The sequence below is a fragment of the Sylvia atricapilla genome, chromosome 1 (assembly GCF_009819655.1).
Source record: "Sylvia atricapilla isolate bSylAtr1 chromosome 1, bSylAtr1.pri, whole genome shotgun sequence".
NCBI lineage: Eukaryota > Metazoa > Chordata > Aves > Passeriformes > Sylviidae > Sylvia > Sylvia atricapilla.
In genome coordinates, this window is record NC_089140.1 from 41,138,869 (window position 1) to 41,151,973 (window position 13,105).

The 13,105-nt window shown below is 43.5% G+C and overlaps 1 protein-coding gene across 1 annotated transcript in view; it reads left to right on the plus strand.

The window, feature by feature from the left end:
- The window catches only part of TGFBR2 (transforming growth factor beta receptor 2), a 60,016-nt gene extending 48,006 nt beyond the window's left edge, over nucleotides 1-12,010 (plus strand). The window contains exons 5-7 of the mRNA XM_066320237.1: nucleotides 55-196; nucleotides 7,868-7,995; nucleotides 11,500-12,010. Coding sequence (XP_066176334.1) covers nucleotides 55-196; nucleotides 7,868-7,995; nucleotides 11,500-11,679 — 450 coding nt within the window. The 3' untranslated portion in view covers nucleotides 11,680-12,010. The remainder of the gene's footprint in view (nucleotides 1-54; nucleotides 197-7,867; nucleotides 7,996-11,499) is intronic.
- Nucleotides 12,011-13,105: the final 1,095 nt, after the last annotated feature.

The window sequence follows — 13,105 nt, forward strand, 5'->3', positions numbered from 1 at the left end:
AAACATGAATTGCAATTTCAGCTCGTGAGCTCTCCCCAATCTCTTCTCCTGTAGGTTGGCACAGCAAGATACATGGCCCCTGAGGTTTTGGAGTCCAGGATGAACCTGGAGAACATGGAGTCCTTCAAACAAACAGATGTGTACTCCATGGCTTTGGTCCTCTGGGAAATGACATCTCGCTGTAATGCTGTCGGAGGTAAGTGCCATCTGTTTTCTTCTCTGTAAAAGTATGTTGAGACAGGCATACTCTCATGGTTGTCTGGGGAGAGGGTGATTTTTTTTTAACTATCACCAGGTTTTCTAGTGTATCTGGATGCTGCAATAAACAGTCCTTCAGTAGTGTGAGATGCACGTGTGCATGAGCAGCCTTCAACACCAAGCAACTGAGCGCACGAGTAAATTGATTCTCAGTTGGTATAAGGAGAAATTTTCTGTTAAGTAGGTCACTTCTAAAGATTATTTAAATCTGGTTTCCCTATGACATCTTGAGTAGCCATGGATTGACTCAGCCTGGTTGATCTCACTCAAAATATTGGAAACATAAGTCAATTTGAAGTATTAAACCAAAGAAGTGATAACTGCTTCCCATTTACTTTCATGGAATATTACTTCTCAAACCTAATAAGGGCCAGTTAAGTGTCATATTTATTAATTGATAGTTTTAGTAAGAGGCATCATAGTGGTATGGAAAGTTTCCTCCTTTTTTTCCCAAAGTCACCAGCTGCCGCACATCATGCCTTGTGATTTTGCAAGAGATCATCTGTATGAGAAATCAAGGGATGTTTGCTGTAAAAAGTGTAGTAACAAAATAAAAACTATTGAAACTGACTACAGGAACAGCTCCAGGAAAAGCTGCTTTGCTTGTTCATAGTCAAAGTTTCTTCTGAAACAAAAGTCTCCGTTTCTGCTTTGCCTAAAGTTCACCTGGAATTCCCAGCGCGTAATGCTGGTATGTGCTAGAAATCAGAAAAGTTGCTGTTGGGATATCTACAATACATAGTGCCACGTTTGAAGGTTTTCACCTTACTTCAGGAACTGAAATAAGACAAAGTCACGTGTAAAATTCTTCAGCCTGCTGGAATTGTCTAGGAGTCATATTAACAAATACTGCTGCACAGTTCAGGCTGACACAGGCAGTCTGAGGAGTGGGGCTGTAAAAGGTAACTAATGTGGATATTATAGTAGATATGCAACTGTGATTTGATTTGTTATCCTTCTTCCAAAACCACAGAGGCTCCCTTTTCATTGGACTTGGCACAGTTCCACCTTGAAGGGCTGCCATAGACGCAGAGACAGGACAGTCTTGCAGGCTAGAGCACTGCGCTGTGAGGAACATAGTGTTCAGGAGGGAAACCAATGTCCCAGGGGAAGATGTGCATAGCTGCTCCTTGTTTCTCTACCAGCATCTGTGGGATGCCACAAGGGAGGTCTCTGAAGCCACTCTGCACAGTGGCTGCACCACGATGTCCTTGTGCAGGAGGGAGGAATTGCCTCCATCTCATTCTCCCGCTCTGTCTGACCAGCATTTGGTCTTTCCGGGTGGGCTGTATTGTGGGCGACAGATTTACCCCGGTTAGCACCCTGCCAGGAAAGCTACAAAGCGAGTATGTGTGCTGAACGTGCTAGCATAAAAGCATGAAAAGAGCACCAAATTCTTTTCCAGTCAAACATTTAAGGGTAAAACATTTGGTGCTCCAGGAACTGAACCTCAGTCTGACATATTCTAAGGCAAACCTATCCATATTTAATGGATCATGGTCATGCCTCTTTCTAAGGGCACTGGCACAACTTCAGCCTTTCATTAGCACTTTTGTAAATGTGGCAGAGGAGATTTAAAACCTGAAAAAAAGGACTGTGCCCTGTCTCGTGATCTGTCTCTGTTTCTTGCATTTCGGAACTCACCTGATTAGTATAATTATGAGCTGTTCACTGTGGAGTCCTTTATCTCTCATGATGCCTGAGTCCCTTCCTGTTCCAATTTCCTGAGTAGGGAAAAACGAAGATTGTAGCAAAAGCAAACCTTATTGCTGCTTTTCTCAGAAGGCAACTGCTAAAAGAGGATATAAAGGGAGTTTCATAAGGAAGGAAAATCACCAACATGTTTATCTAGAGGAGATTGACCCATTATAACCTTGAGAAGAAGAGCTAAAGTAATTTCAGTAAAGGGAAATATTTCTCTGGCCCAGCATCCCCTTTCAAGTGATGCTTAACCCCCACCCACACCCTGATTTTCCTTATTCATTTCATCCCTCAGTCACTATCATCTCCAGAAACACATTTCTTGAATTTTATTTCCCTATTTCAGTCATCTTTCCTGAGGTGAGATCTCCAGCAAAACCCCAGGAGCACTAGGGTAGATCTGTAGGGTTGGAACTTGCACTTAGCATCTCTGGCTAAAGCAGTTAAACACAACTCCCAGGATGTAGATCCCTTAACTTGTTACTGGTACTGAGCTGCAACAGCATTGCACCATTACTCTCATTTCCTTCTCAGATTTTCCCCTGGTTCTTGCAGTCTGGTTATCTTTGCAGCCAGCTGGTGAAATACCCTTACAGTGATTCATGACTACAGCTCCCCCTCTGCTTTCTTTCTCCATCTGTCACTTGTGAGACTCCCTCCTCTCCTCCCAGCCTTCCTGAGGAGCTGCCTCTGCTCACACAAACCCCTCTTCTACTCCTGGACTGTTTGGCAATGAGAGAAGTGTCTTTGCATGTAAGGCAGAGTAGGCTGACCTGATTGCAGACAGCCTTTTCAAAGGAGTCTAAAAGATCTAGGCTCTGTCTTTGCAGGGCAGGCTTGACTGTGCTGCAGTTTGGAGGACAAGAGTGGCGAGTCTTAGCCGAGGCAACAGCATTAACAACTTTATTTAGGGAGGGAAGCATGCAAGGAAGGGGGGGGCAATTGCCATTCAGCCACGTAGAGGTACAGGGACTCACTTCTTTTTCAAAGGGAGCTCTCGGGATTCATTTCTCAGCGTGCAGGTGTTCGGGGAGTGTGGGAGGTGATGCAGGCAGGTCCTTTCACTGCAGCAGCTTTGTCAAACACAGCCTCCACGCTATGCCAGGCCTCTTCAGTCAGCAGACATTTAAACAAAAATACCCAGCAGCACAACCCATGCTGTGAAGCTGCTGTAGTAAATAAGCAGGTGGGATCGGCTTTTGAGAAAGGCCACGCTGTTCATTGTTACTTTGTTGTGCTAAATATGGAGAAGCAGAAATGGGGCACGAGGGAAAGGGAGACAGAGGCAAAGATCGAGGTTGACTGATTTTTCACCAGAGTATAATTTAAGAGGCATATTTAGAAACTCAGCAATACTACTTTGGGGAGAACTTCAACAGTTCCACGCTGCTGTTAACGTGGTATTTCATTCAGCACAACAGCTGTGCACCAGATGCTGCACGTTGCAAGAAATACAATTTTCATCTCAACCACTTGCTTTCAGTGTGACACAGCTTTGGTGACTGAGACAAGTGTAATTTCTCTGACAGCCTCCTAGAAAGAAAGGAAAACCATCTGGTTTGTATCGCAACTGCTATGGGTGAGGGACTATTGGGGGGCAGGGGAAAAGGAGAGGAAAGGGAACTTCTGTGTATGCAGGTTTGGTGAAGAGGGAGAAGAGAAACCCCTCAGAAAATGGCAATGTTTTTCAAGCAGTATTGTACTGCCTGGAGTGGTGGCTGGCTTCGGTATAGTAGCAGGGCTTTCTTTAAAATGGCAGCCTTGCTTTACTGGGGCTGTTTCATGTGAATCAAATCAGGATTAATCTTACGCTTACTTGGAAAGAGTCAGCCAAGAGCCACAGTTTGGCAACATTTGTGCATCCTGTACCTCATGAAATGCTCAGCTTTCGTCACAGTGACGTGCAGCGGTGACATTTCTGGCAGCAGGGAGCAATTAGATGGCCTGTACAGCAGGGCTGTGCATGTGCAGTGGGCCCTGAGGTGGTTGCAGCTGGGGGCTGATTTAAATTTCTCCTTCTGTGAAGCAGAGCCCAGTTAGGGCATGTCTGCACTGCACTGGCTCGTAGTGGCATACAACCCTGGCTGGTAGATCCACACAGTGCAGCGTCACCCCAGGACAGGAACCCATGTCCTGGAAGTTCTCCAAGTGTCACCGCAGTGCTGCATGTAAGGTGGCATGTGCTGTCCTTCAACAGGCCCATGTGGCAGTGCACAGGGTCACTGCGCCACACCCTGTTTTGAGCACTGATGTGCCCTGTGTTGGCTGCTTCCTCACCTCAGGATTGACTGTGCATTGAGTGAGCAGCCCCTAAGCCTACCCTGACGGCAGGGCTCATGCACTTCCAAACCTTTAGAAGGGTGACTGTGTCTTTGATCATCAGATGTCAAGTCACTTAAGATATATGTGTGCACAATGAGTTCACTCATCCCAATACATCCTTCCCTCAACAGAGAAATTTATGAAGTAAGTATTGGCAGCATCTTAAACTTGGCCATGGAACAGCTTTTGGGCCTCTCCTTTGGGCATAATTTTCCCTTTGTGCAAGTTAGCAGATTCACTACCCAGATTCCTCTAGCATGAAGAAAGACACTCTCTGAAGGACTTTACCTGTGTTTGCATGAGCTGTCACAGTAGTCCTACTATCAACTGATTTATCCCTTCTTCCCCCTCATGAGCTATAAATAAAGGGTCATTTCAAAGGGACCTACAAATTCCCAAAAACAAGCTCACTGCTGTAGACTGTGCCTCACAGCTGACTTCTGCTGGTCTTTCACCTCACTCTTGCTTTGATTCTGCAAATAAAACTTCTTCATCCAGCATGAGAAGTTGTCCCACAGAAAGCAGTAAGACAGATTATATAAAGAAGTGTCAACAGCATTTGTGGATATGCTCTTCTGACCCAACAAAAATTTCACTGCAAAAAGCTTAGTGTAGAAAAAGGCCACAAGTGAACCAAATTTTCCAAGCTTTCATCACACACAACAGATAGATTTTCAGTAATGTCTCTATTTGGAGCTAAAAACCCAGTCCCAGCCTTTCTGAGAATTATGGCTAGGCCAATGTCAAAAGAAACCAGAGGTACAGCAGTTAGTAGCACAAGTGAGCTCTCAACCATAACGATTAAATGCTGGAGGTTAAAGGTGGAGGAAGTCTGCCATTTTTGAATGCTAAGAGTTCTATAGTTCATAGTTCCTGACACATTTATGGTTCTTCATCCAGTTGTCATTTTTAGTGCCCAACCAGTCTAAAACCAGTCGAAAGAAACATACAAGGCATGAGAAATAGAATCAGCATCTGTATACAGCCACACACAGGCATCTAGGCGCAAACATCTTAACCTACCTCAAATTGACATCTGTTACATCTACTGTGGCACATAAACATGATCCATGAATAACACCAGCTATTACTGCAAAATGTGTCTGACACTTGGGATCCCACAGCATTAGGATGACTTACTGCATGAGGATTTAGTGGGCTTTTTTTTACTTTCCAAGGGAAAGAGAAGCATGATAATAAATAGCAAGAAGATGCTGCATGTTTTTCAAACTGAGGGAAGGCATGACTCTATTGGTCAAAGGTCATTACAGTGAATTGGCATCTGGCCTCAATTTCTCTTTCTTTACCATAAACAAAAACAAAACAATGACAGAAAAACCAAACGTGAAAAACCTCTTCAATCTTTATATTTGGAAGAAGAATGCTCATAACTTACAAACAATTTCTCAAACAGAAAAAATGTACTATGAAACTATCAATTCCCAGGAAAGGGTTTCCCTTCTCCTGCTTGAACCATCTAATTAATCTGACCAACCTTGAGATTAAATCAGTGAGGAAACAAGAAGTCAGCCCCACAGCACCAGCTTCCCTCTGTTGGATATTGAGACTCCTCTGACTCCTCACCCTGGAAGATCTCAAAACCTTGGCTGGTATCAGTGACCACTGCCACAGCTAAACCATGACTGATGGAGATGGTGCAGGAAATGGCTATCTAGGTCACACAATTTAAATTCTCCCAGTGAACTTAAATATTTTTGTGAGCTTTGAAAGTATACAGGTATGTGCAATATAATCATTGTGCATCTGCTGCAAGCTAACCCAAGTCTGACTAGCAAGATGGCAACTTCCCAATGTTTAGGGCTAAAGTCTTGTAAATTTACTTTGGCTGAGTAATCTCAGACTCAGATTAATGTGGGTGAAACTGGTTTGCCTTCTTGTACAGGAAGGAAAGCAAAGCAGACTTTGGCCCTTGGGTCTTAGAAGATGGGAGTTTTGTTTCTGGACTATAGCCATTCTCCAGAGCATTTTGTGGAAAGTGGCCAGCAGCACATGACTAGGGGGAAGGAAGGAGAGCTCTGCAGGAGGCATCTATGGGGTGATATGCTGCACTGCACGCAGTTGTTTTCAGCTGAATCTCTAAATGCTGAGCATTTGAAGCACAAGGTTTAATATCCCTTCCAAAATGTTTGTTGTTGTGATTTGGCTATTCTTTTTAAGTATTACTCTGATAAAGTCTTTGTCTCGTGGCCATCATGTACAAGTGAGATCTACAGTCTTGACTTAAAGGCTTTGGAGGAAAGTCCAAAGTTAGTTGTCTTCAATACTACTTTTTTATCATGAGACATGACAGAAGGATCTGACCTGTGTTATCTTGATCATTAGTCATTTTCAGTAGTGTATCATATGATCCCATCCTTACCTTTCTCTCCCAAAGTCAACAGACCCATGGGTCAGAGGTTCTTCCCATTTCTTATGGGCCTTTAATCCTTATTCACGTTTCTCAGCACTTTTTACCCCCTTAGAGGAGTGAGCAACACTGGGCACTGCAGTTGAACTTGGTTGTAACATCATGGAACAGTGGTTTGCCTCTCTGCTCGTTCGTCTCTGTTCACACATCATCTGGGCATTCACATGCATTCTCCAGACTTCTTTGTAGATTACACTTCAGTTTTTCTTGCCCTCAATTAATTCCTAGAAAGAAATAAGAGGCAGCAGAACAGGCCAACTTCATAAATCTTTATCTGATAGCAGCAAGTCATTAGGCCTGTGAGTAAAGTCTCCATCTGTTCCCAGAGAAACCACAGCATTTTCTACACTGTGTCAGCATCTACTATAATATTTCCGCTCTCAGAGATTTCTTGAGTTTTCTCCAAAGGTCCCATATGTCTGCCTCTTCCTTTCTCTCCAAAGAAAAGCAAAGAAAATATGCAACATGCAAACAAAAACTAGAGTGGCAGCAGCCCCTTCAGAAAGCTGTGCCCCTGTATCTCAGGCCAAAACTGATCCATTTAGGGAAGGATGTCTAAAATAAGAGCAGACTACTACTTTCTACAAAAGAATGCAGCTTGGGAGTAAACAAGGGCAGTGTGGCAGCTTCCAGCATTGCTCCTTAACTGTATCTTTGTCCTTTCCAAGCAACTGTTTCAACCTAGCAATCTGCACATTCACATCTACCACGATCTAGATAGATTTGAGTTTCTATTTCACCTGGTGTGTGTGGACTCCAGGAGAGCTAAGGGTGACCAACTCTTCAAAAGCTTGGCTCATGCAAAACTCACCTTAAAGCTCGTGTGCATTTTACCTCAGCAGAGATTGAAAGGCTCACAGACCATTATAGATTACTCTGCTTCTTGGACTGTTACTAATATTATGTACTAAGGGGTTTAAATAAAAGTTGTTTTGTTGGCTAGGAAACAAAAGGGGAGGGAGGGAGTGTGTGAGAGAAACACATTTGAAACATTTTTGAAAATGCCAACTGGCTTTGCTTTGTTTGGAGCTGGTCAAGCAGAACAGTGGCAGTGAGCAGCTAATCAGTAGCTCCTACTCAGAGAACAGCCAGCCCCGTTCACTCTCAGCACCAGCACAGCCCAACTAAATACCCTGTGTTTGCTTCTTCTCTTGTCAGAAGTGAAAGAGTACGAGCCCCCATTCGGCTCCAAAGTGCGAGAACACCCTTGTGTGGAAAGCATGAAGGACAATGTCCTGAGAGACAGAGGGCGACCCGAGATCCCCAGCTCCTGGCTTAACCATCAGGTAAGAGCACCCCACGGGAGAGGTGGGAACTGCACCGTACCTTTAGCTGCTGCCTGAAGCCTCAGCCTTACCTCAGTGCCTTGCCTGACAGGCTGGGCCTCTCTTTGCATGGAAAGGTCTGTCACACGTGGAGAAACTCCATCACAGAGTGGCACTGGTGCTGATGTGGTTCAGACACCACAGTTCTCTGCACTCTGCCTGTCCCGATGCCCCGCTATTCCTGCTGCACACCAGTGCAATCTAAAAGTAATCAAAACAGAAACATTGGAAGCCTGAGATCCAGCAATCATCTGGAGAGACACAGAATAATTAGGCCTTTAAAGCCCACTGTGTGTAGGCTCTGAAAGGGCAAAGAAAACTTCATACATTGGCTACTGTTGCAGGCAGAATGGGAGCTTCAGACAAAATTTATTAGAGACGTCCGCCTGTTGAGTCATGAGGTACAGAAAAGATCCCCTTGCTTTCTAAACTCCTTCTCATAGAGGTGTCTAGGTGTGATTGGATCCAGTCTCAGCTCCAGATTTTGTCAACAGTTTATGCTTTAAGGATTATATAGATGTAGTTGAAACATTAGACAACTTTGTCCCACAAGATTAAGGATGGCAAACCAGATATAAAAATATATGATAATGACTAGACAAAAAGGTCTTAATCAGAGTTATGTACTACACAGTATAGGAGCTATGGCTACTTGTATCATGTGCACTATGAAGTAATATTGAGGCAATCATATTAAAGCAACTGTACTAAAGGTAGCAAAACTAATTATTAGCTAAAGATTGATGTCAGCCACCCATGCCAACAACCATAGGCAAATATCTTCCATTCGGCCTCAAGGGGTAATCTTGAGGGCACAGGAGTAACCTTGAGGCATTGGACTCCTCAAGGGGAGGAATCTCTACACTCACTCTGAGAAGGGTTATGTTAGAAGACTCTGTTGTTAAAAAGTGAGACTGGGCTTTCATAGTATAAAGTGATTGACTGTCAGTCAGATGTCTCCAGGCCAGCTCAGTCAGCTCAGCAGCTTTAGATAAGTTATTAGTAGTACCATTTGTTTGTTCCTTTTTTGGACAGTTTACCAGGTCTACCACATCTTCACCTCGTAATAAAGATGTTGAACTTTGAGTCTGGTTTTAGCATTATTCAACACCAAAAGCAGCATGATTCCCTTCTCCATTCACCACTGGTAGCTTTGCAAACAGGGCACTGTTTGATTTGTTTTACCCCATTTCCAGGGAGACCATCCTACTACAGAGGATCTTCAGCAGAGAAAGCAAATCTCAGTACTTTACCGTGGAAACCAGTCACAGTTGTATCCCAGCTGCTGACAGATTTAAGGAAATATGAAATTAGTTTTCAGCAAGCCAGTTTGGTTTTATTCAGGTTGTTCATTAGCAGTCTGTTTCCCTTGCATATCACAAAGCACTTTGTCAGCTTCTTCCATTCATGAGCACGGCAGTTGAACTTCTTAGGCAATGGTAGATTTTGCAGTAGATGAAACAAAATGGAAACAAGCCAAACACATGCATTTCTTCACCTTTGCTCTCAGTAGTTTTATCAGTAGAGATAAAATATGAATCATATCAGAGAAGTGAGGCTTGGTCATTCCACTTCTCAATGAAATATGCTGAGTGGTCTTTAGCAACAAAAGGAATGTATCACAAACATTTATAAAAGCCCAGGCAACCAAGAATATCATCTACTATTTCCATCAGGAGCAATGTAACACTCCCTTTTTAATTCCATTTGGGAAGATAAAATCAGTCTGACTACTACTTAAAAATGATGAAGTGAGTGGCTAAAATCAATCAGCTTTCCAACAAAGAACACTTGCCACTAGATGACTATGGCAGAGTGCAGCCCCTTCCTGGACTGCAGCGACTTACTCCTTATGTACTCATCTGTGAAGAGTAGAGTTGCTGAGGAGGGGCTTTTAACTAGGGAAGAAAGTTGAATTTTGAGGAACAACTGGATATCTGATACTAACAACCAGCACTAAAAACCCTTGACAGCGAGTCTGAGTGTGTGGAGAGTAGCAGTTTGGTGCACTGGGGTAGAGCTGTAGGGCACACTGTGCATTTCATCACCTCTGGGTTTATAAAGCAAGTAAAATGGTTGTGGGTTTGGACCTAGGTGTCCTGCATTTGAAATCAGAGATTTCTTCCCTATATAAAACCCACACCTCAATCTGTCCCCAGCACAGAGCACCCCACCAACTGGGAGGGCCCTGCACTTGTGCTTGTGTCGCCAGAATGGGCACAGCTGGCTCCAGCAGAGTTCAGCTAAGACTCTAAGGAAGGAAAGGGGTGCCTGAATACACGCTCAGAGAACATTTAATGAAGGTGGATTTAATTCCCTTTGCCTGAATCCCTTCAGTGTTTCACGTTGTGCTAGGATGCAGTGGTGCATCAATTTCCGCAGGGCTGTGACAGTTTGCAGCAGCTGAGGATCTCCTTTGAACTCCATAGAAGTTGCTCCTACTGTAGTGGCTCTTCCATATTCATTTCCTTCCTCTGCAGCCGTGTTTTTGTAATGAACTCATTATTCATCATGGTAAAATTCTGGAATGGATTTACATATCACAATTACCCCCACACCCCCCCTTAATGAGATTCGTTGTACTATTGATTTCAAGTTAACGTTTAATATTTAATTTAATTTACTGCTTGTAATTTCAATGCCAGCAGAAAACTAACGTTATTTGTATACAGACAGTAACATTCTGCTATTAGCATTGACATCAGTCAACATCACCAATTAGGTAAATTATACAATTAATGCAGTGTTGTGAAATGTTATTTTTTTAAATAAGTTTTATATAAATCCTACTTAATGGGCTTTTAGTGTCATAAAGCAAAACACAGTTTCCTGGCAAATACCTCATGTTTATAGAATTCATTACAGAGATGCAACTGGTTTTTTTGCTCCTGTAAACATTTGCATCGGAATTGAAATGAAGGTTAAACAGTTACAACTGTAAGTGATGTGTTTAAGAGTTTGTGGGCCATATTTACGTGTAGATTCAGGTAGTCTACAAGGAATTAATAAAGAGATGATGCACAGCCCAATATTGCTGGCAATCAGAATTTTATTTTAAAAACCCAAGCAGAATTCAGGCATGCGAAGGCATGGGTTGAGCAGGAGATCATGTTATCCAAGAATTTTGATCATATTTATTAAACAAAAAACCCTGCTTGACCTTCTATAAAGGGTTTCAAAAAGCCCTCCTATAGCACTAGTTCAAAGCATTGCTGTTCTGGTATCAGATCACGTGTCCAAAAATGACGGTACCAACTAAAGGGCTGAAAATATTTTAGTAGGTTTTCTTTCAAAAAAACAGAAAGAAAACAATGCCCCCATGTCAGGAGCAGCAGATCCCATAAAGAACCCCCAGGATACACGTGAAATAACCCCCAAACTTCTGAGGGCACTGGAGCAGCTCTGAGAGAGAGGCTTTGTTGGTGGCTGTCCCCCTGACGGCTGCTGTGTCTGTGCTCCCTGCAGGGCATCCAGATGGTGTGTGAGACCCTCATCGAGTGCTGGGACCACGACCCCGAGGCGCGGCTGACGGCGCAGTGCGTGGCCGAGCGCTTCAGCGAGCTCAAGCACCACGACAGGCTGTCGGGAAGGAGCTGCTCCGAGGAGAAGATTCCCGAAGACGGCTCCGTCACCACCGCGAAGTAGCGCGTGCCTGGGCGCTCCGCAACGGAGGGAAGTCGCTCCTAGACGTGTTCACCTTGGCTAAGGAAGAAGTCTTGATCAGTGCCTTGACTTACTTCCCGAAGGACTGAGGCTGTCGCTATTCCCTTTAGGCTCCAGCTCTGGACAAGGAGATGTGTTCTGGGAATTAAAGGCTGGGGGAGTAGCAGTCATACTCTAGCACTGGTGGCCAGCGTCATGTCGTAGGAGGAGCTATATATGGTAGCACTTCCTCAGGAAAAGGATTTGAAAATAGCCAATAACAATATGCACTTTATTAATGCCTGTATATAACTATGAAATTGCTATTTTATATATATATATATATATATATACACACACACATATATATATAGAATGTATATATATATATATATATATATATATAAACAGCCATGTCCTGGGAAAAGAAAAGTTATTAAAAAAAAGTGCTTCCAGGAAATTCCCAGTGCATTAGAAATCCCACCCCTTAGGGAAGGAGCCTGGGGAGACTGGTATAAAACCACACCAGCAATTGTGCACTAAGCGTTCTGCCAAAAAATAGGAATAATATGCAATAAGAAGACGACTTTCAAAGCATGTGCTGTGACCTTTCAAAGCAGGCTGTGGTCCTGCTGTTTGCAGGAGCAGTCTCATAGCAGACAGGCCAAGTTGACTTTGCAGTTGTACCTGCATGGTCCTGTCTGCAGCACATTGTGGAAGGTTCAGGAATGCCTTTTGCCTCTCATCTTAACCCCAAAGTCCTCAAAGTGTGAGGCATGTGAGGAGGTTTGGTCCCTCCCACGTGTGTGTTTTGTTATCGAGTTCATTAATGTTGTATGTTCATTGCCTTGAATCTGTGCTGCTTGCCAACAGGTTGTAAAATATCAGCAGGATGAGTTTTCCCCTCCTCCCATCCCCACCCCCAAGCCATGCAGAACAGGACAGGGCCAGCAGCAATCCAAGCAGATGTTTTATATTTGCTGTGCATTCTGAGTGTGGGCAGTAATACTTTTTTTCCTGTCTCTTACCTTGATTGTGTTGCTGTAAGAACAAACTATTTTCCCTGTGCCATGGGTCTAATTGCTAGACAAACCACAGCCTGACTCTGTTCCATGCTTTCTAAAGTAAGAGGCAACAGCTGGTGCCTTTTTTTTTTTTTTTTTTTTTGCAAAAAGACCTTGGAGGTGAGGGAAAGCTCCATAGCAATAGGTTAATGGCATATCTTGCCCTCAGCATTGCTTGCATTTCGGGCTGCCTCAGCAAGTCAGCAATTCACAGAACAAAAAAAAAAAAAAAAAAAAAACAACAACCAAAAACAAAGAGTTTTTCAACAGGATCCTTCAGACATTGCTTACATTCTTTGAGTTCCCCAAAATGCTTAGACGGTTTGACATCACATTGGGTCTATATACATGACAGCACTGTGTTT